Source organism: Aspergillus campestris (genome assembly GCF_002847485.1).
Source record: "Aspergillus campestris IBT 28561 chromosome Unknown P168scaffold_6, whole genome shotgun sequence".
In the NCBI taxonomy this organism is placed as follows: domain Eukaryota; kingdom Fungi; phylum Ascomycota; class Eurotiomycetes; order Eurotiales; family Aspergillaceae; genus Aspergillus; species Aspergillus campestris.
Window position 1 is genome coordinate 169,357 of NW_020194341.1, and position 27,333 is coordinate 196,689.

The 27,333-nt window shown below is 49.8% G+C and overlaps 9 protein-coding genes and 2 non-coding genes across 11 annotated transcripts; 4 read left to right on the top strand and 7 right to left on the bottom strand.

The window, feature by feature from the left end:
* Positions 1-618: 618 nt before the first annotated feature.
* On the top strand, positions 619-2,763 carry P168DRAFT_236990 (RUS1 family protein; the record flags this gene model as incomplete). Its single annotated transcript, XM_024833546.1, has 7 exons — positions 619-744; positions 892-1,004; positions 1,053-1,065; positions 1,150-1,213; positions 1,287-1,627; positions 1,679-1,723; positions 1,795-2,763. The coding sequence occupies 7 exons, from the start codon at positions 619-621 to the stop codon at positions 2,761-2,763; spliced, it is 1,671 nt and encodes a 556-aa protein (XP_024692638.1).
* A 917-nt stretch (positions 2,764-3,680) lies between these two features.
* On the bottom strand, positions 3,681-4,793 carry P168DRAFT_236757 (regulator of G-protein signaling domain-containing protein; the record flags this gene model as incomplete). Its single annotated transcript, XM_024833536.1, has 1 exon — positions 3,681-4,793. The coding sequence occupies one exon, from the start codon at positions 4,791-4,793 to the stop codon at positions 3,681-3,683; it is 1,113 nt and encodes a 370-aa protein (XP_024692639.1).
* A 1,225-nt stretch (positions 4,794-6,018) lies between these two features.
* Positions 6,019-6,923, top strand: P168DRAFT_150996 (uncharacterized protein). The gene is made up of 2 exons (XM_024832800.1): positions 6,019-6,536; positions 6,599-6,923. The coding sequence occupies exons 1-2, from the start codon at positions 6,109-6,111 to the stop codon at positions 6,840-6,842; spliced, it is 672 nt and encodes a 223-aa protein (XP_024692640.1). The 5' UTR covers positions 6,019-6,108; the 3' UTR covers positions 6,843-6,923.
* A 4,353-nt stretch (positions 6,924-11,276) lies between these two features.
* P168DRAFT_151151 (uncharacterized protein) lies at positions 11,277-12,224 on the bottom strand. Its single transcript, XM_024832801.1, has one exon. It carries the CDS (start codon positions 12,031-12,033, stop codon positions 11,413-11,415), a length of 621 nt encoding a protein of 206 aa, XP_024692641.1. The 5' UTR covers positions 12,034-12,224; the 3' UTR covers positions 11,277-11,412.
* A 592-nt stretch (positions 12,225-12,816) lies between these two features.
* P168DRAFT_318397 (casein kinase I) lies at positions 12,817-14,327 on the bottom strand (the record flags this gene model as incomplete). The annotated part of the gene is made up of 4 exons (XM_024840196.1): positions 12,817-13,403; positions 13,460-13,865; positions 13,926-14,144; positions 14,199-14,327. 4 exons carry the CDS (start codon positions 14,325-14,327, stop codon positions 12,817-12,819), a joined length of 1,341 nt encoding a protein of 446 aa, XP_024692642.1.
* Positions 14,328-17,455: 3,128 nt separating this feature from the next.
* P168DRAFT_t94 lies at positions 17,456-17,529 on the top strand. The gene has a single exon. It is a non-coding gene; the product is annotated as a tRNA-Ile (tRNA).
* A 506-nt stretch (positions 17,530-18,035) lies between these two features.
* Positions 18,036-18,109, bottom strand: P168DRAFT_t105. Its single transcript has one exon. It is a non-coding gene; the product is annotated as a tRNA-Ile (tRNA).
* A 739-nt stretch (positions 18,110-18,848) lies between these two features.
* rtt106 (putative negative regulator of DNA transposition (Rtt106)) lies at positions 18,849-20,699 on the bottom strand. The gene is made up of 4 exons (XM_024839421.1): positions 20,428-20,699; positions 19,980-20,336; positions 19,543-19,899; positions 18,849-19,486 (listed from the first exon to the last, which is right to left on the bottom strand). The coding sequence occupies exons 1-4, from the start codon at positions 20,552-20,554 to the stop codon at positions 18,906-18,908; spliced, it is 1,422 nt and encodes a 473-aa protein (XP_024692643.1). The 5' UTR covers positions 20,555-20,699; the 3' UTR covers positions 18,849-18,905.
* Positions 20,700-20,938: 239 nt separating this feature from the next.
* On the bottom strand, positions 20,939-22,348 carry P168DRAFT_252818 (mitochondrial 54S ribosomal protein uL24m). The gene is made up of 2 exons (XM_024834350.1): positions 21,771-22,348; positions 20,939-21,711 (listed from the first exon to the last, which is right to left on the bottom strand). Exons 1-2 carry the CDS (start codon positions 22,185-22,187, stop codon positions 21,082-21,084), a joined length of 1,047 nt encoding a protein of 348 aa, XP_024692644.1. The 5' UTR covers positions 22,188-22,348; the 3' UTR covers positions 20,939-21,081.
* Positions 22,349-24,190: 1,842 nt separating this feature from the next.
* Positions 24,191-24,640, bottom strand: P168DRAFT_290181 (uncharacterized protein). The gene has a single exon (XM_024837153.1). The coding sequence runs from the start codon at positions 24,518-24,520 to the stop codon at positions 24,356-24,358; it is 165 nt and encodes a 54-aa protein (XP_024692645.1). The 5' UTR covers positions 24,521-24,640; the 3' UTR covers positions 24,191-24,355.
* A 1,333-nt stretch (positions 24,641-25,973) lies between these two features.
* rho1 (Rho family GTPase RHO1) lies at positions 25,974-27,241 on the top strand. The gene is made up of 5 exons (XM_024832802.1): positions 25,974-26,282; positions 26,360-26,387; positions 26,515-26,712; positions 26,770-26,904; positions 26,959-27,241. Exons 1-5 carry the CDS (start codon positions 26,215-26,217, stop codon positions 27,112-27,114), a joined length of 585 nt encoding a protein of 194 aa, XP_024692646.1. The 5' UTR covers positions 25,974-26,214; the 3' UTR covers positions 27,115-27,241.
* The last annotated feature ends 92 nt before the right edge of the window (positions 27,242-27,333 follow it).

The following is a 27,333-nucleotide window of genomic DNA, read 5'->3' on the forward strand; positions in this document are numbered from 1 at the left end:
GTCAGGCGCACTGCGTCTCATCTGGCGATGAGTCGCTGTTTGGATTTGTTCCAACTGGCGCGGTCTGATCGTCCCCACCTCTCCTTCACTTCTTTTCTCGCCGTTTCTTTAGTTCTGGCGCTGGTGGTTCTTGGATTTGTTAAGCGGTACTCTACATGATTTTTGGGGCGCGCTTTTTTTGGGAGGGTTTCGTTATTAGATGGTTGGCACTGGGTTGCTGCGATCACAAGCATTCGTGTATTGATCATTCCTTCTGGGAGAGCATACTGGACGGCGGTGCTTGGAAAAGTTCGGTCTGTTGCAGGTGTATTACTATCAGACAGGACACAACGGGCATAGTCATCGGAATGAATAATATTTACTATAAATATTTCTGGGTTCAGAAAAGAATCAGCCAATCATGGCTATATTTGGGTGTGATGTAAACCGTAACCTAGTTCAAGGTTAGAACCTGGAACAGATGTCGATCACGGCACACGTGCTCTGCATCCAACTAGCCAGTCGGCCACGCAGCCTCTCCCAGTCCATCGTCCTCTCCCCACCAACCCACTTGGTTCAATAGCTATCTTCTTAACTACATCAATCAATCAGTCGATCTCATTGGGCGATCCTACCGACATGGCTCCCAAACAAGATGACCCCCTAACCTTCACCGAAGTCGACGAGGTCGGCCATCCAACAGCCACATACATCTATTCCAAATCAAACAGTGGACGATCGACAACAGGACGGATTGATGTACTGGTAGGTGGATCAATTCATTATCTGTTTAGTGTCGTCTACAGGGGTGCATGAGTTCTCTGGCCAGCTACATCGTGACGTTTCTTTCTATACTATAATCGCCGTCGCTCTACATTGATTAGATTGGGCGAATATTAACACTGCAATTAGCATCCTCCCTACTCAACCTCTTTGTCATGGTCAATCGCTGCACTCCAGAATCTCCTCGTTGAGGTCTTTCTGCCTGCTGGGTACCCGCACAGCGTTAGTGAGGACTATGTTCAGTGAGTTGGCGTATCTTCACTGGTCTAGTCGAAACTAATAGCTTGTAGATATCAAATATTTGTTAGTTCTGTCATAGATCAGCTACCAAGGCATCTCACGCTTTCGCATGCTCTGCGCTTGGTTGCATAGCTAATAGCTATCAAGGACTCTCTCCAAGCATTCTGCAGCTCAATAGCTGGCCTTCTATCTTCAAGAGCAGTACTACAAGGTAGCTAGCTACCCGAACAACAACCACCATCCACCTACCCAGTGCCCCTCGCGAATCATGCTGACTGCAACAGGCGTCGGAGTCGGCAATGCCAGCGCATCGCCCACATCGGCCTTACTCCTCCACATCCTGCAAGACACCTCCGGCAGGATCGCCACGATTCTCTTCGCGCACCGCGTGGGCACCGCGCTGGAGCCAGAATGCAAAATGTACCGGCTTGCAGCCGACGTGTTCAACGACTTTGCTATGATCCTGGACTGTCTTTCGCCGATGATCCCTTCTGGCAGTTGCCGTGTAGGTGTGCTCAGCACCGCGGGGGTGCTGCGCGCTCTCTGTGGAGTATCCGGGGGGAGCTCAAAAGCCAGTTTGAGTGCCCATTTTGCGAAATGGGGGAATCTCGCTGAGGTTAATGCTGTATGCCTTCTCTTCCCTTGAAGGGCAAACAATCCTACTAACGCACACTAGAAAGACTCGTCTCAAGAAACCGTCATCTCGCTGATTGGAATGCTCGTAAGATGCTCCAGCTTCCCTCGATAACCTACCCTACGTTCTTCCAGTCAAATACAGCTAACACAATGCAGGTCGGCTCCCTTGTGGTATCGCATATCACCAGCTACACCGCAACATGGATCTCCCTGATCACACTCCTAACGGTGCACCTGGGCATGAACTACGCCGCCGTACGCGCCGTCCAAATGACGAGTCTGAATAGACAGCGAGCAAACATTGTGTTCTCCACCTTGTTGGATTCTGATCTACCCCATGCACTAGACACAACTGCATCAGAGACAACCCCAGCCCCAAACACAACAGCAACAGCAACAGCAACAACCCCAACAAACCACCTCCCGCATTGGCAAATCTGCACACCCGCCCAAGCCGCCAAGCAAGAACGGATCTTCTCACGGGGCAGTATCCTAAACTGGACCACAGCCCAAACGGTCTCAACCGTCGGAACGTGCGAAATCGGCCTATCCCTCCACCAATTCATCACGTCCCATAATCATTACACCTATGATGTAACACCAAAAAGCACAACCTCGCTCAAAACACCTCTCCCTCTTCCACGGCTCACAGAACTCTTCACGGATGAACCCTACCTCCTCTTCTTGAGCCGCAGCACCAAATCCACCTGGCACGCGACCATCTGCCTCAAACCAACAAGCACCACCAAAGACCAGCTCAAAGCATGGATGCATGCTCTTCTTTGCGCACGGTTGCTTTCTACTCCCTCTACCTCCCCTTCCATCTTCCCTTCTACATCTACCTCCACCCCCAAACCCTCCCACCCCAACCCCACCACCACCACCAATAGCACAGAAGAAACAGCCCCAGGAACAGAAGAAACAGAAGAAACAGAACCCGTCTTGAAAACACTAACCCACACCCTCCACTTCCTAAACACAGCATCCCGCTTCAAGACCTACCTCTCAGCGCTAGCAGCCACAGGATGGGATCTGGACGTCGCGGCGCTAGAAACCCAATCCGGTCGGCGGGTATCGTTTTCCCGATCTTTGCCTTCTACTCCTACTTCTACTTCTACTTTTTAGGGTTGGTTGTGTGTAATTGTGTGTTATTGTGGGTGAGTTTTGGGTGAGTTGTGGGTGAGGTTGAGATACTATTGTACTGTACTGTGTATGTCTGTATGTATGTAGGTGGGTTGGGTAGTTAGCTGTATTACTATGGTAGATGAAGGATTTATTGGGTTCTGTATGCATAATTGTTCATATCCTTTATCAGGTAGTTGGATCGCAATGTGTGTAGATATTTATATCGTATCTACTGGATTATATCATGTACAGATAAGCTAGATGTCCATAGGAATGTCAAGTAATCAGCTTACTATCATTATATATATTTACTTATACCTCTCATCGTGTCAACTGGATAATAACGAGATGGATATTCACTCCAGTACCAACTAGATACATCAATAAAAATTGTAATCAACTGAAATAATATGATATAACCATATCAGGGTATCTATTGTCAAGTATATGCCAACACCAGAGGTGCAGAAGGGTAATAATAAAACCAAGCTAAGCGATCCAGATGCAATCAACAATCACTCATATAAAGAAACAGAAAAAATAAAAACGACCCATCTATCCATCACCATCACTCATGAGCGGAAAGTAAACAAGGTAAGTGGTAGACCAGAGTCTGTGTCTACCGGTCGTATCAATCAATCAATCGATAGTCCATGATTTGCCAAAACAAACACAACAGAAAAAGATAAGAAAAACACCATGCAACCTAGCCACCCAATCTATCTGGGTATGGACAAGGAATCAAATGCTCGCTTGCTGGCTCGCTCATTCAATCATTGCAAGAACGCCGAAAAATGCATCCCAAGAAAAAGAAAAAGAAAAAAAAAAAACAGAGAGATAATCAATAAGTACATCCACTGAAGTGGATGGTTCATAATGCATAGGTGGAGTGAAGATCATCCCAGTCGATAGGCGGGTCATTCCTCCAGACCCGCCATTTTCATACTGCCCGAGCTGCCGTTGCCGGACCGCTTCTTGAAGCCCAACTTCATCCCCATCTTCTTCCACGGGTTTTCCGTGCGGTTCTTGGGACTGTGCATCAGCTGCATGTTGGGCTCGCTGGACGGCGGCGTCGTGGGCGGCGTCATGGGCTCGCCCACGCTCGTGGGGGACCCGAAGCTGCCCGAGTCGTCGGTCAACGTGGCCGAGACGGAGTCGCCGCTGGCGCTGGAGACGGGCCCCGACGTGCGGTGCGTCGCCTTGCTCATGGCCGTCATGGCGCTGAGCGAGAAGTTGGACCGGCCGCCGCTGCCGGCGGGGAAGCTCTGGGCGAAGTGGGCGCCCAGGTCCCGAGAGGACTGGGGGGAGAGGCGGCGGGCCCTGGACTTGGACCGGACGCGTCGGACCGCGTGCTCGTCGAACCCGGATCCCGCGACCACCGACACGCGCTCCTCAACGGCACAGCACGGCTCCCGTGGGGAGAGCAACGGGGACGAGGTGGCGTGCGCGTTGAGGAAGGGCAGGAAGATGGACTCCTCCATCAGGTCGTGGACGAGTCGGGTGGCCGTGTCCAAGACGTCGGGGGCGGGCGGGAACGGGAGATGGGCGTGTCGGAGGATGTGCTCGCGGACCTCACTCGACACGTTGATCTCGCGGGGCGCACCTGGGACAATGTAGGCGGTCAGCAGGCGCTGCCAGAGCATGCGCACCCGCTGGCATTGAGGCGAATCGGCAGAGACGGGGGACGGGGCGAGCGGGTGGACGAGTTCGGCGTAGGCTTCCCGGTACCGCTTGGCCTCCAAGGTGAATTCGAGGGTCTCGAGGCAGTGATTTTGGGAGAGGTAGGCCATGAAGGCACTGAGGGTGTAAGGGGCGGGGGCAGTGTTTGCGAGGACCTCCGCCAACGTCGGTCGCATGGGACCGAAGACGCCCGAAGCGACCGCCAGGCTCAGCGGCCGCGAGTGGGCGGGGTCCATATCCCCGTCCGAGTCGCTATCCGAAGAGGAGGTGGTGGGAGATAGTTCGGGGGTGGAGGTTGGGGTGTGATTCCGGAAGAGTAACGGCGGGTGCAAGGTCTTCTTTCTGAGCATTGCGTAGAGGGTGCGCCGGTTGTTTCGACGGCGAGAGGGACACCGTTGCACCCCAGATGGTCCCGGGCGCCGAGACACTGCGAGGGGGGGGAGGGGAGGGTTGAGTTGAGAAAGGCCTCCGCTGAGTGCGGAGGTGAGGAAACGAATTCCGAGCGATGATGGGGCGGAATATCCTAAAGTTGGACGTGGTGATTTGAAACCCCGCTCCGACCGGGTTTGGCTGCGGGAAGCCGTGAGATGAAGGATGGGAGGCGTAACGAGAGAAATGGTCGGTATAGACGTAGGTTTGTAGAAGGTTTGTAGAAGTTTGGTTGATATTGTGAATCTAGAGGGATAGGAGGATCTCAAAGAATGAAGAGATCTGGTCGGACAAAAAGAGGAACGAGATGGTCAGTGTGGCCTGAAGGGGTTTAAGAAAAGAAGGGTGGAAAAGAGGACCGTCAACCAGGAGGAGAAATAATAATAGTAAATAGAATAAAATAATAATAAGAATAGAAATGAAGAATGGAATAAAAATAAGATAAAAAAGAAAATCAAACTTCTAGACGAGTCAGGCAGAGAAAGGATGGAGCGGAGCAGAGGGGGCGAGAGGGAATGAGGAATACTAATAATAATCCACGATGGGAAGGACGAGCAAGATGACGCCAGGGAAATGAAGAGCAGAGAACGGGGCGCGTTCTCAAGTAATCTTAGCAACCAACGAGGGAGACTGGGAGGGTGGGGAGGGACAGAGGGGGAGGGGGGGGGAAGGATGCGATGTTGATCAGGCCCTGGGAGGTTCCAAAACCTGCACGGAAGCGTCGAGCAGAAGAGGAATTGAAAGGAAGGAGTGGATCTGAGGGTGGAGACAGGGCTAGAAGGAATGGAGGGTGGATTGGATAGAAGGAGTGGAGCAGGAATGGAGGATTGGAAGAGTCAATTGGATGGAGGAGCAGTGGGAGGAGAGGAAGAAATGAAGCAAGTGGAGACAGAAACAACCCAGAGGGGAAAGACTCTTGAACCAGACAGACCACGGGAATGAGACTTCCCGGTCGATCGTGTTAAAAAGATACAAGATAATCTCTCTTGATAAGAGAAGGTACAGACCAAGTAAGGAGAAGGATAAATCCCGCAGTGAATCCTCATCTGCAACATCAATCGAGAATGATCTGTGTCATATAAGACATCATTGAGGATAGAAAACGTCAATGACCACCTGATCTTTCTTTCTCTATTCTTTTATTCTTTTATTCTTTTATTCTTTTATTCTTCCCGTCTTCTTTGCATAATAATCATGAGATGAATTATCATCTAATGAATAAATATCATAATAATCATGAGGATCCGCCAGTGGCAAGGTCAAGGTTGGGCAACTGCTTGTCCAAGCCAGACAGATCGAAGCAAGAATCGGATGATCAATGAGAAAAGAACGAACCGGCCGAACAATTATACACTGGTTTCTTTGTTAACTCTGGTGTGTGCGCCTAACCGTGCATTTCCCCAGAAGAAGTGTTTGCTTTTCTTTTTTTTTTTTTCCCTTTTTCTTTTTCCTTTCCTTGGGCAACCAGGGAGGTTACCTAGTAGGTCCAAGGCCAAGTGGGTCAGGTCCAATCCCAAGCACAGGAAGAATGCGACGGGTCTCATAGGTAGGTTGGAAAGAGAAGCAGGCGTTGTCAGTGGAGACCAGGCTGGATCTGCAAGGATGCCAAGAGAGGTCAAGGCTGTGCAGGATCCACTCCGTAGGCAGAGGAGTAGCATGTCCGAGTAAGGAGATATCATTCTTTTATTTGATTTATATAATTATATAATTAATTGATCGATAATAGTGAAGAAATACGAGAACCATCCTCCTGGGTATGCAGAGAACAAAGAAAGAAGAATAATAATGAGGAGACTAATAAGGAGAAGAATGATAAAATACGAGGTGCATCATACGTAATTTGTTACGATGGATGGCGTGGTTTCCCCCCTGTCGACACATACGATTCCCCATTTTTATCTGCAAGGGCTGCAGTAGTCGGTGGATATCATATCATCTCATATCATATCATGATCAGGATCAGGGCGTAGAGATTCATCATCAACCTGTTTCCGGATGATTTGTCAAAGGAATAAATCATCATCATAATAAAAAGATTAAGTGGGGATTCCAGAATGTCAAGGAAGGCGGGAAGAATTTTCAAAGAATGAATCATTCTGTCATTCTTGGTCGTGTCGGGAGTTCCATCCACCTTAGTAATATAAGAATAATAATATAATGATAATGATAATGATACTACTGAATATAATATAATGATAATTGACTACGTGGCTGAATTTCTTAATATTGAGAGATACTATCGGCATCCTCCGTACCATGTCATGAACACAGCTCCTGCTCCGATCCTTGTGCAACCCAACCGTCCGGAATGAGCCATATATTGGCATCTTCTCCCTGTCGGTCTTCCTGTCGGTCCTCCTGCTGTCCCCCCTCGCCGAGAAAAAATCCTGGGGGAAGCACGTAACACGACAGGCGAAGACTCGAGGGAGGCGTACAAGATCTCCACCTACTGTTCTTCCCCCCCGGTCGACAGATTCTTCGTTATGATTGCTGGGATGGGTGATGCAGGCGGCAAAGTTGATCAACGTCATCGCTTGGTCTTCCTTTCCATGTTTGAGGTTGGGTTGAGTCTGGTTCTGGTTCCGGTACCTGAAATTCTGTAGATCCAACTATCCCAACTATCAAGTATAACAGTACCCTCCTCGATAGAGGAGAAGAGCTTCCCTTCCACCCTAGGTACCAGGCAAAGTGGCGTAAACCCACGCGCCAAATGACAAATATCAAACAAATAGTGAATCCAGCCGCAGGATTTCCAGCCCCAAAAATAACCAGCCCGCGCCGCTCCCTGATCAACCCGAGCAATTATCCCAGACAGAAGCAGGCAAATAAGCGCCCAGCGCCTTCTAGAACCGAAATGGAAGCTTCTCTACCCGACAAAGGATTCGGAGGTCCATTTGGACCTTCCGAATCACACAATCTGATCTGATCATTTCCGGCCGAGACGATATTATATTATATTATAGTATAGTATATACGGAGTATAATATAGTATCATCGTCTCACTCGCCACTCCACCGGTCGGCGAAGGAACAGTCCCAGTCCCCCTCCCAGTACCACCCTATCCCTCCCGAGCCGATTCAATCTCACCGAAATAAATCAAACATAATATAAATAAAAGAAAGAGAGAGAAAAATCTTCAAGTCACACAACATGATCGAGTCCAGTCCATGCACGCCCAAGTGTCCACAATCCACAATCCACAATCCACAGTCCACACCGAGAAATCGATTGAGCGATCGATCGTCGGGCACGTCCTATCCCGGCGCCTTTCATTATCTATCTATCTCCGTCTATCTCGCCATCTCCACCCGATGGCCCTGATATGATAACTGCCCACTTCCTGGAATTTTCGGGAATTGTGTCACTGTCTAACTGTCGGTCGGGTTGTCGCTTGTTCCACGGGTCAGGGATCGGGTGACGTGACGTTTCACATCATTTGATATGGTTTCCATTGTCCATAATATGTGGTTACTATATACGGAGTACTATGGAATACCATGACAGTGGTGCCCAACCAGCTATGAGCCATTGGACCACGAGTTACAAACTGTGACAGACACCTACTACCTAGTACCCTACCCAGAGATAAAGACAGTCCAGACAGCAGACAGTTACAACGGCAAAGCAGACCCACGTGTCATAGTCCAAGCAACAAGCCAACCGCCAGGCCACGTTCATCCAACAACATCCAACAGGTCAACTACCATCGCCTACAGTTGCATATTCCATGTACAATGCACCACCACCACCACCACCACTAGCACAAAACACTTAGGCGCGCGCCCGCAACGCCCTAAATACTTACACTAGGCAAGTCAATCCGAAACCACCGGAGCAACATCAACAAAGAAAGAAAGAAGGAAAGATCCACAATTTCTCCGTCCTTGGCGAGGCTTTGGCGCCCTTCCGTGCAACAGGCCAGGATAGGATTAGGATCTCTGGCGTGAACTCGGCCTCAGGGTTTAACTACCTAAACGAATGAGTGGGTGAGTGAGTGAGTGATCTGTGCGTACAGCGCCGGGGAGGAAATCCAAGCCAACGACAAATCCCATCTAACCATTCTCTTGGCAACGCAACGCTGCCATGAGGGTGTTGCTCGCCATCAAACTCCATCCCACACTGTAACTCTAGCCCGTAGCCCGTAAGTACTAACCAAATCCACCACAGCCGTCGAGTCGAGTCGAGTCCTCCGTAGTGCAGTCCACTCGACTCCATCCAGGTGATGATTTAGCATGTACGCTCCCCCAGAAGTGGATACCCTTCTCAAGGAATGAATCAATCACATCGACCTCACGACCGACGATACCCGGGCTATTATCGGACTATCGTGCACTAGTAGAACACCGGTTTCTTTTTCTCCCGGCTGTTTTTTTTTTTTTCCAAGTTATGCGCCTGCCTTTCTGTTCTAGACTTGGCTGAGGCCCACTCACACATACACACACGCGCCTGGTTCTCCACAGGGGACGCGGGACTCAGGGGATGGTTCTGAGGGTAGGGTCAGACTGAGACTCAGCCGCTCGGGTTGGAAGAGAAGAGAAGAGGAAGAGGAAGAGCCAGACGGAAGTCGCCTATTGATGGTGGATTTAGTATCCTATGCTTGTTTATATTATATGATATCATATTATCATCCTTCTTTAGATACTTAGTACTGAATATCCAGATCAAATGGTCCAGGCGTGCCTTAAAGAAAAGAAAGTAAAACTCTGTCCACCATGTGATGTTATTCCTTGATAACGACAGAAATACAATCCACTATCACCAGTGGGACTGTCTTTCCATTTTCCATCCTCACCTCATCTCACCCTCCAACCTACGATCCTCCAGCCTATTACCCCCAGCCTCGCCCAACACAGCGATCAATCACATCCGTAGTTCCTCGTAAAACAAGGCCCCCATTCGCTAACCAACTACTAGTCAGTAAGTGACTAACAGCGCAAATCCCCTGATCGACCGTTTCACTTTACCCGGTAGTGGCAAGGTCAATCCGCTCCAATTCTGTTCCTCGGATTTCAAGTTCCTTTTTTTCTAGTCCGTAGTCCATACTTAGAAGGAACCCACAGTAGCCTACCCTCCTCCCAGTAGCCTATTGTGATTCTCTCAGGAACTAGACAGACAAACCGGTTACCTAACCCCCACCTTGCAAATGACGACATCATTGCATACACACATTTTAATTCCATTCTATCCATCCATCCATCCATTTATCCAACCAACGAAGTATCTCAAGTCTAAACAGGGTTCAACTGTCTGATCGGGTGGACAGTGCGAAGAAGCCTTCCCCCGGGTTGAGGATTGCGTATTATAACTTACTACATATGCTGTAGCTCGCATGCCAAGCCGACCAAGTCGGTCCCCGGCCCTGGCTCGGAGTCTGCAGAACATGGTGCTGTAGATTGTTAGTTATGCAGTTGTTATACTCTGTATAGTTGGATAGTTATTCTTTTATATACAAGGTAGGTATATATATACCTTGCTGAGTAGTGCGGAGTACGGAGTAGACTATATTATGTATATTGGATGGCATTATGAACTTACGGGTATATTTCATGGGTAGGTAACTAGTTGGCTGGGTACTTGATACATACTTACTCCCTACCTAAGTATATACCGGAAGACAGCACTCCAGAACGAAGATAATGAAGAAGAAGAAAAACAAGCCAAGCCAAGCCAAGCTAGCATGTTTATACCCCAGTTATACCCCCGTCCAAAGTAGACGAACAAAATAAGGATAAGGTCAGGCTACGACCAGCTACTACCAAGGTAGGTAGGTATAAAGTCAATACCTCAGCTACTTCCCCTGCGTCTGCGTCCTTAGCGCCCCCTTTCCACCATCGCTTAGGCCAAGTCAGTCTAACCAGTTTTCTTCAAGTGATTCGAATAAGCTTTTTGGAGATTGTCTGTTTGTTGGTTGTCATGATTCAACTAACTCCTGTATGAACATGAATCTATACTTGTGTTTGTTGGGTATGTCTCTTGATGTGGCAGGTTGAAGTCAAATAGTGGTACTTTCAATCTAGATCTGTATTGTATTAGGTGGGTAGGTAGGTAGGTAGGTAGGTAGGTAGGTACTCCATTGTGAGGGGGGGGAAAGACAAAGGTACCAGCTACCTACTGCTGCGTGCTCTAGTTATATCTAGGTAGTTGAATATGCAGGCAGTAGTTACCACGGGGAATACCAGGTAGTCGGGACACATACCTACTCCTAGATGAGTAGTAGGCAGTGAGTGGTAGTATGTAAGACCAGGAGTCACAACGGCAGACATACAAGTCTAGACAGTACAGACCGATCCAAGACAGTAAGTATGTACCTCATGCCCTAATGTCCCAACAGCCCAATTCTCTGCCAATGGTTCCAAAGATATGTAAACCAAGACAAAATGTATCTATGTCAGACATGACTGACATTCTCCAGAATATGATATCCTCAACTACTGCAGAAGGTAGACGAGAAGTTGGTGTCTACTGTTTGTAGTCTATGCGGTACTTGATTGAACGGTGTATACAGTCTACGCTGCCAGCCTCGTTATCCATCTACGCTGATTACTCGGTAGTTGGAGGAATATCTCGTCTATTGATTACATATAAAACATCGCCGGCTAGGTTGAATTCAGAAACCAAACGTGCTGCTCTGTATAATTTACGCCATTCATTGATGTGCTTAAACCTATCGGTCATTGGCACAGTCAATCCAAGATGCAAATGCAACAGAAAGAAAGCAAAGCAGATGAAAACGAAGAAAAAAGCTGCAAGGGGAAATAGAAAAGAGAATAAAGATAAGAGAAGTAAAAATAGAAAAATAAAGCTGAGAAATAAAAAAGGCATCGAAAATGCTATCTTAACCCATAACAACCCGCTGCTAAAACACATATAAACAGAACAGGCAACACTAGATTCAACCGGCAAAACGGAACGTATATGAAACATTGTCTCTGTCGAGGCCCTGCGCCTGTCGACATCCTGCATCGGTCCGCGACAATCAAAGCCAGAACACACGTGTGCCAACCGGAGTCTCACGGTGGCGAGAAGTAAGGGGGTCGGGGGCTTTACTCTGTGGATATCCGACGTCAAACACCCAGACATGCAGACCCAACCCATGAGACACGGTTCCACAGCAGATAAGACACAGGCGGTGGAGTGAGGAAAGGAATCTGCAAAGGTCATGCGCCATCCTGTGCAAACGGCTAAGCATGTTCCATGAAACCCGTCAGAAGACTCTTGACGGGATAGGTCGTCGTCTCAGTCTGCCAGAAACACATCTCCATAAACGTCAATGTTCACACAGAGGACCAATATTGTCGAGAGAATGGGAGTGTAAGAAAAGGAATAATCGAGCCGATAGATCATGACAATGACCATGCAATCAAACGAGGCGAGAAGAAAATCTAGTATTAAAAGGCTCATGCCGGGAATGCAGGTTCGGGTGAGAAGCAGAGGGCAAAAAAAAACAGAAAGAAGAAAATCAAGTTCGCCGTTCCGACCGTAGCACCATAAAAGAGTGAGAGATGACGAGTGTGATGTGGTGAGAAGTATAGGGTATGGGGACATTAAGTGGGGGCCGTTCTCAAGGGAACACTGATCCCATTCCGCATCGGACTTGCGTTTGAACCAGGTGACAGCGGAGGTGGCCGGTGACACCGTTGCCAACCACAGACCGTCAAACAGACAAGAAAATCAGGGGTAAGACCCTGTCCTACCGCCTCATCGGCCGGTGGCATCCGCAAAGCCAGAAGCCCAATCCAACAAAACAGGAGACCCAGGTGACAGGTATAATGGCAAGTCACATTTCAACACTCCCCAAAAGGTGATGACGAGAACAAAAGAAAGGAAGTTGGAAGCCAACGTGACCAAGATTACGTAGAATTACATGACTCAATGCTCAGCCTGGTGTCAACCTGGACGCTAGGATGAGCAAGAAGCCAAGGCACTCGGGCGTCATCGAGAAGGTCACCTACCGCAGCAGAGGGCCTTCATCACTTTCTGGACGAGAGTGGGCTGCGGTTCGTTGCTCCCCTGCGGGCCCTGGGCTTGCTGGTTGGCCTTGTTCGGATTGGCGGGGCTCCCCAGGTGACCCGGAATGTTGGCGTTCGAGTTCTGGAACTGGGCCTGGGTCGACGCGGCCGGCGTCGCCGCATCCATCCCCCCGCTCTGGCGCTTCTGTGGCATCCCGCCTGAGACGTTTGGCCGCTCGCGCGCCTTCCCCGCTCCGGGCTTCGCCGGAGAAGGGGGCGGGGGCTGCGCGGCGTTTAAACGAGCCTCCGTCACACCGGGCCTCTGACTCATCCGGAGCTGCTGAGCGTGGAGCTCCCGGGCAGAGGAGTTGGGGAGAGCGTTGTGATGCTGCTGGGACGAGTACGATTTGTATTCCCATCCCCGGCCATTGTTCAGTTTCATCCAGTCGTATTCGCCGTCTTCAACCTCGCCTGCACTCTTAAGAGCCTGCGAGAGCAGGTCCTTCAGGTAGTCGTAGTCCGGGGTATCTTCGAAACCGAGGTTGCGGACGTAAGTCAGGTATTTGGTGAATTCTTCTATGCCTAGTTGATTAGTGCTGCCTGAAACTACCAGTCGGGTGGAGGGGGGTGTGAAGTACCTGGGTATCCCTCGCACAGATCCTTGATAACCGTCGTTTGCTTCTTCTCCCCAATTTTCTCATACTTTTGCTTGTTGGTGGCGGCTTTGAGTCCCTGCCACGGAAGGCCTCCCCGTAGGAAGTAAAGGAACACGTGCCCCAGAGCCTCCAGATCGTCCCTTCGCGACTGTTCCCGTCCCAGATGGGTGTTGATACTCATGTAGCGCGCTGTACCGGACAGCGACTTCCGCTCGCGGTAGGGGATATGCTGCTTGGTCTTGGGGTCACGGTATTGCTTGGCCATGCCGAAATCGACCACGTGGATGACATTGGCGGTCTTGGTGTTGGGGCGGCCGATGAGGAAGTTGTCGGGTTTGATATCCCGGTAGATGAGGTTCTTCTCATGGATCGTCTGGACTCGGGACAGCTATGGGAACGTTAGACGGGGTTTCTTTCCTTTCCTCAGATACGACGGGGTGAATCTCACCATCTGCTTGGCGACCATGACGACGGTCTTGACCGAGAACCTCCGGTTGCAGTGGTCAAAGAGGTCCTCGAGACTAGGGCCGAGGAGATCAATGACAAGGATGTTGTGCAAGCCCTCCTGGCCAAAGTAGTAGACGTTGGGAATCCCAGGACACCCGACTAAGATCTTATAGGTCCGATATTCATCGCGAAGTTGCGGGGCATCGCTCTTCCTCGGTTCCTAGTTCCGTTAACATCGCCCACGGCCACAATCATTCGGGTCAGGCCAACGCACAAATTTAATAGCAACCTGTTGATTGTTCAAGAGGTTTGTTCCCTCAAAGATCACACCAAACGAACCCTCTCCAATTTTCTTTCCCACTCGGTAGTGGACACCCACCACATTAGACGATGAAGAAGCCATGGTCGCAAGACGAGAGGCAGGGGTTGATCAGTCAGGTTTTTGAATGGGACAATGGGTCGGGCGACTCGATCAACGGCTTCGCGCGTGCAAGGCTAGCCTAGAGAGGTTGGCACGGTCAGCGAAAAAGAACTGTGGGCGATGTGTATAGTTGGATTCGAGTTCGGAGAGTCTCACAGAAGGCTGCTGAATTACCAGGGGAGACCATTCATTCACGAAACCAATAATTCCAGGGTCACGGGGCGAGAAGAGCGATCGGGACGGAGCCTGCGGGCGGCCAACTAGTGTAGTCGCACAGGTCCGATTGAGATATCGAGTAGCCTCGAGAGGGGGGAGTTGGAAATCGTCGACAGAGCGAATTCTTCCGGGTACAGACAGTCGGGGCTGCAGGCTGACAGATTCGGGGAACACTGGATGTAAAGGAGGTGGATGGCCGATCCGAATGAATTCCGAGATCCAGTGAGGATAGGAAGGGTAATCAGGTATTAGAGGGTCCAAGGGAAGAGGGAAAAGAAGAAAGTAAAGGGGGGGAGAGGAAGAAAAAGGAAAAACCTGCTCCCAGGTGCTAACCAACTGCGTGGCAGTACGATGGAACGCACTGAGCAGCAGCGGTTTGGATTGAGACGGGGGGACCACGAAGGGAGGGAGAGGGGATGGGGAGAGAGAGAAAGGGAAGGGAAAAATGGGGGTGATGAATGGATGAGGAGTGGGTAATCAGGTAGTCAGGTTGAGTGGTGGACTAGCCAGGAATACACCCCAATGACATGGACCTCTTGAATGACGAGTGAGAGAAAAGGGAAAAATGAGGCGGAGAGAGAAGGGAAAAGGGAAAAGGAAAAACTGGATGGAGCTGAAAGGGAGAAAAGAGGAAGAGAGAGAGAGAGAGAGAGAGAGAGAGAGGGAGAAAGAGGGAGAGGGAGAGATTGGATGATGATTCCCGAAAGGAAAAGGGTCGAACGGGCTCTGTCACTGGTCGGCTCCGTATTCTAGGCTTAGCCGGACGACTAACTAGTAGTGGCAGTAGACTTCACTCCGTCCTTTCCGTTCTCAACAGTCACTTTGTTCTAGAATGGATGGATGTTGACAATTTACTGATTCTGCCATGACATGCAAACATTCAGTCACTCTCGAGTTATCAACATCCAATCTCCAAGTCTTGGTCGACAATTGTTCCAGTTCCAGTTCCAGTTCCAGTTCCAGACTCCAGTCGCATCCCGTCTCAACGGTACGGTAAGTTTGGTCTCGACTCGGTATTCCATTGTGGGTATAGTATACCACCGTTCATTATCACTATGGGACATTACTGGTATTAATTGGATGGTTTTATTATTAGCAGTATCAATACGGGGTCATTTATTTTGATCAGGAGACCAGCCAGAGCCACCACCAGCAGAGTAGGCCCTACACCTACCTAGTTACAATCAACATATCTTCTCCTCTTCCATCTCACATCTCAATCATAAGAATTGATTCAGTGAAGATTCCCGTCTTAATGACAAAAAGTCCAAAACAAGAAACAAAAAAGAAACAAAACTTAAAAAGAAACCGGAAATCTGGATTCTGCCGTCCACAGGGACCGCTTGAACCTCCCTGGCTTTAGCGGCGCCTCCTTAGCGCCGGAGCTGTTAAGCGGCAAGTTCAAGACGGCCCTGTGAATTGTCTTTCAAATTGGTGATCGAGACGATACATAAACGCCAATCTCGAGTCTGGAGAGTTTCTGCCGTGGATAATCACAATGTGTAAGGGATCGCCATCATACTGATACTGCCAACGATCGTATCGTGTTACTACGGTTACTCGAGGATATCATTTCTGCCTTTGTCGGTTTCAATAGAACCGACTCCTAATGACTGGGAGGGTGCGCTGCCCCCTGTGGTTTCTATTATTGGCCTGGATGAGCCACGGGTAAATTTGGTCTGGTCTGGTATTGTAATTTAACAACCCTATCTATTGAAGTGGATCGGGGTATCCGGTACGCGGAGTATACTAGACTACCCAGGATAACTAACTATAGAGAGGTACGGGGGAAAGGCCGGGGCAGTCCTAATAGGAGGCCCTAAACTCTGTATATTACAATCGAAAGCCCCATTGGAAAATACGAGTCTCCAGCCGACGACCTTAACGGTATCGTTAGGTATACTCCATCCACCTAGGTCGAAAGACCGACAGGGGAGCCAATCCAGCCGAGCGATGATTTGCGCTCTGCAAGCTCCTCCACGACCAATAACCACCCGCCGTCTTAGCTGTCAATCCAGCGGCTAAAAAACCTTCGCCCAATGCTGGCGATGGATTCCGTCTTGCCGGCGGTGTGTGTGCCCCAGTTCTGTGACATGTGCCATTCATCGTCTGATAGCGCGTCAATTAATCGACTCGATTGTATTGGCTGTGTATGATACTACGCGGTATGCCGTGACAATAGTAATAACAATAAAGGCAACTGTCATGATACCCACCTAGATATCACTCAACAGGGGTGGAGGGCGGTATCAACCTTTCAATTCTCTCGATTGGTCGATCGCGGACCGTTGATGGCGGCGATTTCAGGGGAAGCTGCCGCCCCATCGATACACTACCTACCTAACCTTACACCACCTGAGGTAGCCGAACTGCGGCTTCGGCCGTTCGGGCCTCTGTTGTGGATGTGTCGGTCGAGTAAAAGCCAAGCATGGCTCCTCCTTTTGCGCGGGAGGGTCAAAGTTCAAGCCTCGAGGAGGGGTATGCATCGTACCACCGATTGATAATGGCACTGCAGGTAAATCATTTCGTTTAAACCTTTTGAATAGTCAATCGGGCAGCGTTAGTCCTACATAAGTACTCCGTAGTGGCAGCAGAGAAAGGCTGCCAGACGGTCCACCCCTGGGTTGTAATTGAGTTGTCTAGTGTGTGTTCCCCGCGAGAACAGGGTTTTCTGTCGTCCAACGTGGCGAGAGTTTGGCCTATGTTTGAATGGGACTTGAACTTCTTTCGTCACACACGGGATCTCATAGGTCGTCACTTGAGATGCTCGAGGTAGTCTCTTCCAGAGATTTTATAAGTACTACCAGCTAACACTCAATCAGTTATCTTTTTCAAAAAATCAACAGCGTCAGGTCCATTCTTTATACATCTACAGCATCCATCATACATCAACTGGTCCCTTAACTCAGTTGGTTAGAGTGTGGAGCTAATAACTCCAAAGTCGTGAGTTCGAGCCTCACAGGGACCATTTCTTTTTTGCCCTTTTCAATGGATATCCATTTTTTCTTCTTCTTTATCAGGTGGCGGGAAACAAATAAATACTGATCCTGATCCTGATCCTGATCTGGTGGTTGGTTACTGATTACTTTTTGTTTCCTGCTGATGACATGACGTGCCACGAGCACCAGCCACGTCTGCCAGGTACACACATACTACCTACAGTACATTACCTATTACCATGTAGCAATCCACCTGGAGTGCATTAGGGCAAGTAGAGTAGATAAATAAACTTCTGAGCATCCATAGCGTTATACTACTCTGTATCCGAGGCCACTGGTAAGTTCAACTAACTGCAGAGTTCCAATCCATTGCTGCTTATTGGGCGACTTAGTTGCCACCGCCTTTTCTTTTGCGCTGGTTGACATTGGGATCCCGACGTCTATTGCCGAGATAAACCTAAAAAAATATCTAATCAGCTCAGCTGATGGATAGTTAGTTGACTAGCTGAAAAGAAAATCAAAAAGCAAAAAGAAGTGGTCCCTGTGAGGCTCGAACTCACGACTTTGGAGTTATTAGCTCCACACTCTAACCAACTGAGTTAAGGGACCAGTTGTTGAAAGATGCCTGCTTCTTTTGCTACATGATGGAAGACGTAGCCTTACCCTTGTCAACGCTACCCAAGTACCCTCAGGGGTACTCAGTATATGTATGGCAACATGCGAGGTTTATACACCCATACATATAGCCTTTGTAAAGGTTATTGAGCGTACTATAAATGATAATCCCGGCCTACAGGTGCCGTTAACTATGCAATTGTAGATGTCTAGTCTAATATCATAGTTGGTTTGTTGGCTCATAGCTCGGAAATATATACATTGGCAACACCATCGAGGAACACTATTTGAATGGCCACCACACGGTAAAATAGACACTTGCCCCTGTAGATGCCAAATGCCGAGCGATTGAAAAAACGAGACACACACAGAGAGAGGGTAAAGTAAAATATTATAATAAACAAACAAAACACGCATGACACCATTAGATACCCTACAACACTACACACACAATGGAAAGAAGCACGAAAGATAGAATGCAGGTGCCGAGTATGCCGCTCCAATCAAGAGGCATGCGTACTTAGCTTGACTATTGCTAACACCGTTACCGCTACTGTAGGATCAAGGTCAAGGCCATCGAGTGCCGCTAGTTTAGCAGTTAAGGTAGGTTACTCCGTGCGACGACCGCTTTTTATATACCGTGGGACAGAGCATGTCACACGAAAAACGACCCAGTAGCGCAGGTTAGAGAAGCACTGGTCGAAATTGGAAGAAACACATATACTCTGACTGTAGCGAGTCTATCGGCAGTAGCCGTGAATGGATTTCAGAACATGTATATAGTACCGTCTCATAGCTGCTCCTCTTTGACGTCTTCAGCCTCGCTTCCAAGTTCATTGGTGACAAGGTCTGGATCGCCGTCTTCGTCGTCGTCGTCGTCCTCCTCACCCTGACCATCCTCATCATCGTCGTCATCATCACTACTGGAGCCGCTACCGTCGGTATCGGACTCGCTCCCAGGGTCATAATCCTCCTCGTCTTCGTCCTCCTGGTCCTCCAGCTCGCGCTGTGCCTTCTGCAACTCGCTTTCTTCTTCTTCTGCGGCGCCGTCTTCTGTCTTGACGGCTTCTTCGTCCGCCTTGTTGGGGTTGACGTTGTATTTTTTGGCGCGGCGCGCCTCTGCGAGACTGGCGTCCTGCAGGCCGTGCTTTCTGATATAGGCGTCGATACCGCTGAAGTTGGCCTGGTCGATCATGGAGAACTCGAACTCGAGCGGTTCGTCGCCTGTGATGGGGCGGGCCATGACGTTTAGGTTGAATGTCCGCTGGAGGACAGACGTATAGGATATCGAATCGACGGTCTCGAAGGCGAAGAAGAGCAGCGGCTTCTTGAACCCGAACATGATTCCTGTTGGCAGGAGGAATAGATAACCTGATTGATACGGTTAGTCAATCCTCAACCACGCCAGTGGAAGAGGATAAGCCTACCTTCTTTACTGCCGCGGAAGGCCTTAACATGGTAGGCCTTTTCTCCCTTCCGATGCGCCTCGGGCATGGCGCTGACGAACTCCCTCTCGTCCGGACGCACGACCTTTGTCTGCGACAGATGCTCATCCAGTATCTGTCGCACCATCTTCTCCGCCGTCTCGCCTTCGCCGTTCCCGATCTGCTGCCCCGAGCCCGTAAACGCCGCTTTGGCGGGCCCGTCGTTGACCGTGAATACCATGCATTCTGGAACGAGTTCCCCTTGCGGAGGCGTGTTGATACCGTCGCCGTTTTGCGGGATGATGCAGAAGTTGAATTGTCGCTGATTCTTCTCAGGCACAGGGAGACACACTACATGTTCTGTCCGACACAAAAAGAACAACACCGTCAGTAACCACACACCGCGACCAGCCAAAAAAAGAGAGAAAAGCGCAACTCACGAATCCTATGCATCGGAATTCCAAACTCCACCTCCTTCGAAGCCTGGTTCCTAGCGCGAAGAATCCCGCTCCCGGCGGTAATCTCCAGCGTCAGCTTCTTGCGCTGCGGAATGGCGAACGACACATCCTGCATGTAGAACTGTAGCGGCGCCGACGACTTGACATCCACGCTAGACTGAGCCGTCCCCGTAACGTCTCCATTCTGTAGCTTCCGTTTCTTCGCGGCGGGACTGTCGGTGGCGGCGGCGGCTGTCTCGATGACGGGCTGGACGATGGGCGCACTCGCTGTCCTGGCCTGCAGGCTGGAGGTGTATCGCGCAATGTCTTCGAAGAGCGGTTTATACTGTGGGGTGGCGCCTGTAGGACGGGAGAAAGAAAGTTAGATTAGGGCCGTTGTCTTATCCGGCTGTCGCGTTTTGATGGGGTGTTGTTCGATAGGTATACGCACCGATCGCATCGTAGACTCGTTTCTTCAGGTTCGGTTCCGCGGCGAATGCGTCTTCAATGGAGGGGATGACGGTGTTGGGAACATGGCGGCGGTTCGCGGCGGATGAATTGATGGTGGCGAATGCCATGCTGGGAGGATTGGGAGAAAGCCAACTCAAAACAAGTAAGAAGAGGAATTAAAGACACAAAGAAAATAGAAACCCCGAGTAGAATGATGGGAGGGGAGTGGAGGAGGGAGGTGGAAGGAGGAAAATCTGGGGTGCGGGAACTGATGGGATGGGATGGGAGTTTGCGCAGCTCGCCTGCCTGGCTGGCAGTGTTGGAAAATCCAATTAAAAATACAATAAAGTAGATAATGTCTGGTATTGGAGGATCAATGCCTTGACTATCCTTTCTAGTTTACCTACACAGTTTTATAAAGGTGCAGGCGCCTAAATCAAGAAATAAACCCTCCAACCTAAAGTGCAGCCCAAACAATTCTGAGAATAATTCTTATTGATCTTATCGATCTTAATACAGTCATGATCTATGCTACAAGGATACAATTGTATACAGAAAAAAAAACAAACATCGCGGAACAAATTCAAATGAAAAGTTGGCTCGAACCCATCTCCCCAGCAGACCCATTTCCCCAACACCGCAACCGGGTGCTAACCTACGCGGACTTGCGCTCCTGCAAGAATTTCTCAACGAACCCAGCCGTCTGGTCATCCATGATCAGATTCCCATTGGCATCCCGTCTCGCAGCCAAGCGGGCCTGTTTCTTCGCCTGGAGCATGGCTATGAGCTCACCCTTGGGCGTCAACAAAGACCTGCTTTGAAGATATTCCTTTCTGTAGTCCTCCATCTTCTTTGCCTCCACGAACTCGGGGTCGTGCCTCGTGCGGTACTTCGAGAACTTGTTGCGGAGCTCGTCCAGGACGCTGGGCGGGAACGGGGCGCTGTGCAGCGACGGCAGCCAGCTCGGCGTCTCGACCTCCATGCGGAGCGTGTCGCTCTCCTCGTCCTTGAATTTCGGCGCCTCGCTGCGGGGCCAAGGGATCTCGATGTTCTCTCCTGCGATGTACCGCGTGTGTCGGGGGGTTTCTGTGCCCTGTTCGCGCTCCAGGAAGGGTTCTCCGCCGTAGACGTGCTCGACTAGGACATCGCGTGTCTGGCCCGTGGCGGGATCGTCGAGGGCGACGACGAGTTTGACGTTGTCCATGGAGATCGGGAGGTTCATCGTGTTGTAGGGTTTGTTGTTTCCGTGTTGCTCGTTGAGCCATTTGGGGAAGTGCACGTCGGTCTGTAGACGTAGAGTTGTCAGTAGAGCCACCAGGTAGATCGCAATCGGGGATACCGTACCATATTGACATCCTTGACCATGACAGTCTCATTGGTAACATCAACCCGGACCACCTCGTTGATCTTCCCCTGGTCCCTACCCTTGATGATACACACCCGGTCTCCAGCAGCGATGTTGACATATTTCCGGCGGAGGTGCTTAGGGATAACCGGCGGGTTCAGCGCCTGGGGGCTGAGCGCCCCAAATTGCTTCCCATCGAAGCCGGCATCACGCTGAGGGGCGAGGGGGCCTCGCATCCAGTCCTCACGGCGTCGCTCTCTCTCGGCGCGGACGTTGTCCAGCTCCAACCGGTTGTAGGCAAACCGCTGTCTGAGGGAGTCTTTGAGGTCTTCACGCTCGGTATTCTTGGAGGCTCGGATCGCCTTCCGTTGGGCTTGATTCCGAGCCAGGGCCGTCCTTCGAATGACTTTCTGCATTTTGAACCACGCGCGTGCCGACAATGGCTTCTCGATGTCGCAAGATTTGGTCCCTTCCGGTCCGTCATGGATGCTCGGGAGGGAAAATTGCGGCCGGAGTCACGTGTGGGTTTTGCCCCCGTGGGCCAATCAGAGGCTGTACTGACTCTCCTACATTTTCCAGGCCAAAACCAGCATTATGCTGCGTCCAAGATTAAGTTACGTTGCTGGTATGAGCTTATGTATATAACACGATAGGGCCATCTAAGGCTCTTATTTAATCATCTATTATTTATCTAATTTTGATAATAGTGGTAGTATTGGAAAACATACTGCCTCTCCGCACCTCCGATACAGCGAACGGACTGTTGGTCTTCGGCTCCGAGGTTGCGGAGTAGATCAGACCACAACGTAAAGACACGTCTCGATCAGTCCCAGATCCAGCTAGCGATAGGACGAACTAAATCGCGGAGAGGTGTTGCTGCCTAGGTATCCCTTCCGGAGCGTCTGGGATGACTCACGGACCATATCACGCGCGTATTCCGTGCTTTGACGATGTTTGGTTTCAGTGGGCAAAGAGACACATACCTAAAACTTTTGCCACAGTTCTGGGGAACGACCGATAATTCGCCAAACGCGCTCAGAACTGGGGTCTGAGACAGGGAAGCTGACAGAATGGACCAATCCTGGAGCAGCGTTGAGCGAGCCCTCAGCTTCCAGCCAAGCAGCAGAACACGAAACAAAAAGCCTTGTTGCGCCCGGGTGCCACAAGGCTGCTGTTTTACTCAGCACCGGAGACGCAGATCCATGGGCGTTTCTGTGTTCCGGGCGTTGTCCTTGCGTTCGATGAGGCCAGACTCGTTGGGATGACCGATCGGCTGGGGGGCGAGGGAGATAAGTCATGGGCGGGCGTTGAGCGTTGACTGGAGGAGGTAGACGATCTGCCGGCCGTAAGCAATGGGCGGATCGCTGGACACATCACTAGATGCGTCGATCAGATATCAGCATTCGTTAGCTGCTGCGGCAGGCGTGTTACAAGGACACGCAAGGCCAAGGCACGATTCAATCCGCGAATGGGATTTTGCTATGTGTTGGCGGAGAAGATAACCATGCGTAGTAATCGAGACACAGGTTGCACATAACAGCGTCAGGGACAGGCTAGAGAGGAAGGAGGCGTCGTTGTCGCCAGTTCGTAGCTCTGGTCCTTTCCAAACGCTGTCAAAAGATAGGTGGGGGCTCATGTGCCATGCTCTCTATCGGTACTGCGTACATCCACAGTATACGCCTTCGGAATAGAGTGAGCATTGGAAAAAGCAAGCTAGAATGTCGGTCAGAGCGGGCCAGTAGCAGATTGACCAACCAGATGGGCTGAAAGGCAGACCGACGACGAGGCCGACTGTGGCCGCGGAGTCGTGCCTCGTAGGCAGAGGGGGTGGGACGCGGTGAAAGGCAGCTGCAGGGAGCCCACCTGCTTGGCTGAGGCAGTTCCCGTAAGGTTTCGTGTGAGCAGGCTCAGGCTTGTGGGAACGTGTGACTTGTTGGTCCGGGGAGGATTTGTCGGAGCATCGCATCATCACCTCCATACGATGATGCCCTTGTGGAGTGCCATGCAATGTCCAATTGGGGTCTATGTGAAGCAGAGGAGGGCCAATTGCAGCCGATGACGTTTATTATTTCGCTTTCGTCTGTTTTCTTTTCCTTTCCCTTTATTTTCCTTTTCTATTTTCTTTCATCCTTTTGGTTTCTTGGTTTTCTCCCTTTTTCGTTTCTATTTCTTTTCTTTGGCTGAGACCAACAGAATAAGGAACGGACTCCGGGGTATTCATGGTAAATAGGGGGCTGTGGCAGTCCCCGCACCGCCACACGCTTGTGGCAGTGTACCAGTGACCCTAGTACGAGCTTCATTTCTTTCAGCCCCATAGCCATTACTGGCACAGGATCCAAGCCACAATACGGATACGCTTTGGCGCTTACAGTACTGAATCCTGTAGATCTGAGCCACTTGATGGGGAATCCAGTCGGAGAGGATCATCAATTTCCTCGTATGAATCGAACAGGAAGTCGAGTTCTCCGGACCAGGGGGAATGAAACCCAGAGGATGCGAGCGTTTTTAGCCATCTCGTTTACCTGGGACAGTGGATGGTCTTGGATCTTGGATCTTGTCGAAAAGAGGCAATCCGGAGTGAATATCATCGTGGTGGATGTCGGGTGGCACAGACAGCAGGAAGGGTCATTCTGATTTCACAGCCGAGCCTCGAGGAGAGGACCTGGTAGTTGAATATGAATGATGCAATACTGGGCATCAGGTATGTTGTTAGTAGTAGTTGTAGTTCCAAGACCTGATTTTGTCGCATTCTTGAGGTCCCTTTATATGATGTCTTGAGCCTCATTTACTTTCAAGTGGTTACCATTCCGTGTCCATGGGCTTCTAGACTGTGGGATAACGATGGTAAACTAACGGACTATGGCGGCGAGGCTTTGGTATCATTGGGTCAGGAATTTACACCGTCAATATTGATAGTTGTTTACAACGGTATTAATTAGGTACTGTTCGGTACCAGGTTACCTACCTTAATACCTGGCCAGATACCTACTCAGGGGCCAGATGCCTTGTCCATTGTGGGTTAATTAGAAACATCAAACCCTATGATGTATGTGTGTGGTATTTCAAACCGCCGATGAAAACAATTGAAATTAAACGTCTAATCTGGATCCCAAGTGGACCAGCTGTCTTTAAAAAGAAGAAAAAGGCCCCAGTGAATGGAATGAAAATGTCATTGGGCCATGGGTCGGAAGAGGGCATCCATGATATGATAATCATCGAGACCGGTATGGAGGTTGTCGTCAGTCGTCACATTTCGGTTACGCGTATGTATTCTTGAGCCTAATTGAGCATTCAGTAAGGGTGGATACGGTATTGAAATGATAAGAGTGGTTTAGGTACGGAGTACTCCGTATACCGTATTAGATGTCGTTCCGAGTCTTCAGCCACGGTGGCTTTAACTGCGGAAGAGCAGGATCGCCGATTAGGCACCTTCAATAATCAGTAAGTCAAATACACATCAATACCGAAATGTCGTGTCACAACCAAGAAGATACTCCTCTTTTTGCATGTTGGTTGATAAATCAAACAGATGGGGAAGATTGAAAGAGAGTAAATAATAGAACGAAAGAAAGGAAAAGAAACAGATGAAAAATCCAGGACGACAATGAAATACTCCCAGCACCATACCAACAAGTGGAATAGAATAATACATCAAATAATCATAATAATACGTTTCAAATGGCTACCTAAGTTCACTAACCTTCTTAGTCCGAGCCTTAGTCAAGAACGGAGGACAATGCCTCATCAACTCAACTTCTGTCTCCTTCTCTCTCTCCAACAAAGCACATAGTCCAGTCCAGCCCAAGTTTCTATCCAAAGATACCCTCCTTGTACCTTAGTTCAGTACTTCCTGGTAAGTCTTTCTCTCTCTCTTCTTTCTGCCTCTCCTTCTCCCCTCTCCTTCTCTCTTTCTCTCTTTCTCTCTTCTTCTCGTGCCTCTCTGCTCTACACCATCCATCATTCCATCACCCCCGTCATCTCTTCCAATCTACTCTTTTCTTGTCCTATTGATTACTATTTTTTTTATTATTACTATTTATTTTTCTTTGAATTCCCCTCGCTTTTTAGGGAAAACCTTCCTAATCTATTGTCTTCTCTAATAGTTAAAGCATTTCTTTTCTCATCTTTTTTAATTCCATCATCTCATAATCTGTCCCATATCTCTTTTTCCCACCTCTCACATATTTTAATCAGCGCCGTTGCACCTGCATCGTACGTGATAACCCTTTTCCCTCGGGCGCCTGACTTACTCCCCTTCCCACTCCAACTTCCGCCCCGTCTATCACCTTCAAACTTCCACCACTTGCTCCCTTTTCATCCATCCAACCCCCCTCTTGTCATTCTTACCACACTTAGACCGTCGATTTTCTTCGGCTTGGATATATTATTTTTGACCTCTCTTGACACGTCTTCGTTACCGCTAACCCTTTCTCCCTTATAAAGATGGCCGAGATCCGCCGCAAGCTTGTTATCGTGGGTGATGGTGCCTGCGGTAAGACCTGTCTGTTGATGTAAGTCTTGTGCTTCTATCCATATTCTTCGATGAACCGGTATACAGAAAAGATACTGACTGGCGGTGCTCTCATAGTGTGTTCTCCAAGGGAACTTTCCCCGAGGTTAGCTTCCACCGTCATCTCTTTCCCTCCTGACCGATTTTCTCTCTTCTTCCCCCCCATCCTCGTTCCTCGAATGCATCGATCATGGAAATGAAAAATCCCGGTCTGACTGATAATCATCCTTCAGGTTTACGTCCCCACCGTCTTCGAGAACTACGTCGCCGATGTCGAGGTTGACAACAAGCACGTTGAACTCGCCCTGTGGGATACTGCTGGCCAGGAAGACTATGACCGTCTCCGTCCCCTCTCCTACCCTGACTCCCACGTCATCCTGATCTGCTTTGCGGTCGACTCTCCCGATTCCCTCGACAACGTCCAGGAGAAGGTAAGGGATACCGCTTCCATTCGCCATCTCGAGTCGTCAGGCTAACCTCTCCATCAGTGGATCTCCGAGGTCCTCCACTTCTGCCAAGGTCTCCCCATCATCCTGGTCGGCTGCAAGAAGGATCTTCGTTTCGACCCCAAGACCATCGAAGAGCTGCACAAGACTTCGCAGAAGCCCGTTACCCCTGAGCAGGTATGTTGATCGTGTCCCTGGCGCGTCAATCACGGTCGCTAATTTCTACAACAGGGTGAGGAGGTTCGCAAGAAGATCGGTGCCTACAAGTACCTGGAGTGCTCCGCACGAACCAACGACGGTGTCCGCGAGGTCTTCGAGGCTGCCACTCGGGCTGCCCTCCTGACCAAGAGCCATAAGAGCAAGAAGAGGACGTGCCTGATCTTGTAAACTACTCTCATTCCCCTTGGCAGAAAGACTGTTCCATACGGAGATTGTATGAGCGGATAAGCGTTTCGAATATTTGGTTGTTTCCTTTCCATCAACTCAGAAGGGGGGCCTCCGTTGGGGTGTTTCAATCTGTGTCTGGGTGCGAGTGTGGATAATGGTCAATCACGGGCACATGAAGCTTTATGGGATGATCTGGCTATGCAGTTGGTCGATTTTCTG

Bases quoted from the DNA above. Each gene is read 5' to 3' on its own strand.
- P168DRAFT_151151 (XM_024832801.1), bottom strand. From the start codon at position 12,033: ATGACCTTTGCAGATTCCTTTCCTCACTCCACCGCCTGTGTCTTATCT.
- rho1 (XM_024832802.1), top strand. From the start codon at position 26,215: ATGGCCGAGATCCGCCGCAAGCTTGTTATCGTGGGTGATGGTGCCTGC. The intron at 26,283-26,359 runs GTAAGTCTTGTG...GTGCTCTCATAG, and splicing joins GGTAAGACCTGTCTGTTGAT to TGTGTTCTCCAAGGGAACTT. The intron at 26,388-26,514 runs GTTAGCTTCCAC...ATCATCCTTCAG, and splicing joins CCAAGGGAACTTTCCCCGAG to GTTTACGTCCCCACCGTCTT.
- rtt106 (XM_024839421.1), bottom strand. From the start codon at position 20,554: ATGGCATTCGCCACCATCAATTCATCCGCCGCGAACCGCCGCCATGTT. The intron at 20,337-20,427 runs GTGCGTATACCT...CCCGTCCTACAG, and splicing joins ACGAGTCTACGATGCGATCG to GCGCCACCCCACAGTATAAA. The intron at 19,487-19,542 runs GTAGGCTTATCC...CGTATCAATCAG, and splicing joins CTTCCGCGGCAGTAAAGAAG to GTTATCTATTCCTCCTGCCA.
- P168DRAFT_290181 (XM_024837153.1), bottom strand. From the start codon at position 24,520: ATGCGACAAAATCAGGTCTTGGAACTACAACTACTACTAACAACATAC.
- P168DRAFT_252818 (XM_024834350.1), bottom strand. From the start codon at position 22,187: ATGCAGAAAGTCATTCGAAGGACGGCCCTGGCTCGGAATCAAGCCCAA. The intron at 21,712-21,770 runs GTACGGTATCCC...CTACGTCTACAG, and splicing joins TGGTCAAGGATGTCAATATG to ACCGACGTGCACTTCCCCAA.
- P168DRAFT_150996 (XM_024832800.1), top strand. From the start codon at position 6,109: ATGAGGATCCGCCAGTGGCAAGGTCAAGGTTGGGCAACTGCTTGTCCA. The intron at 6,537-6,598 runs GTAAGGAGATAT...GATCGATAATAG, and splicing joins CAGAGGAGTAGCATGTCCGA to TGAAGAAATACGAGAACCAT.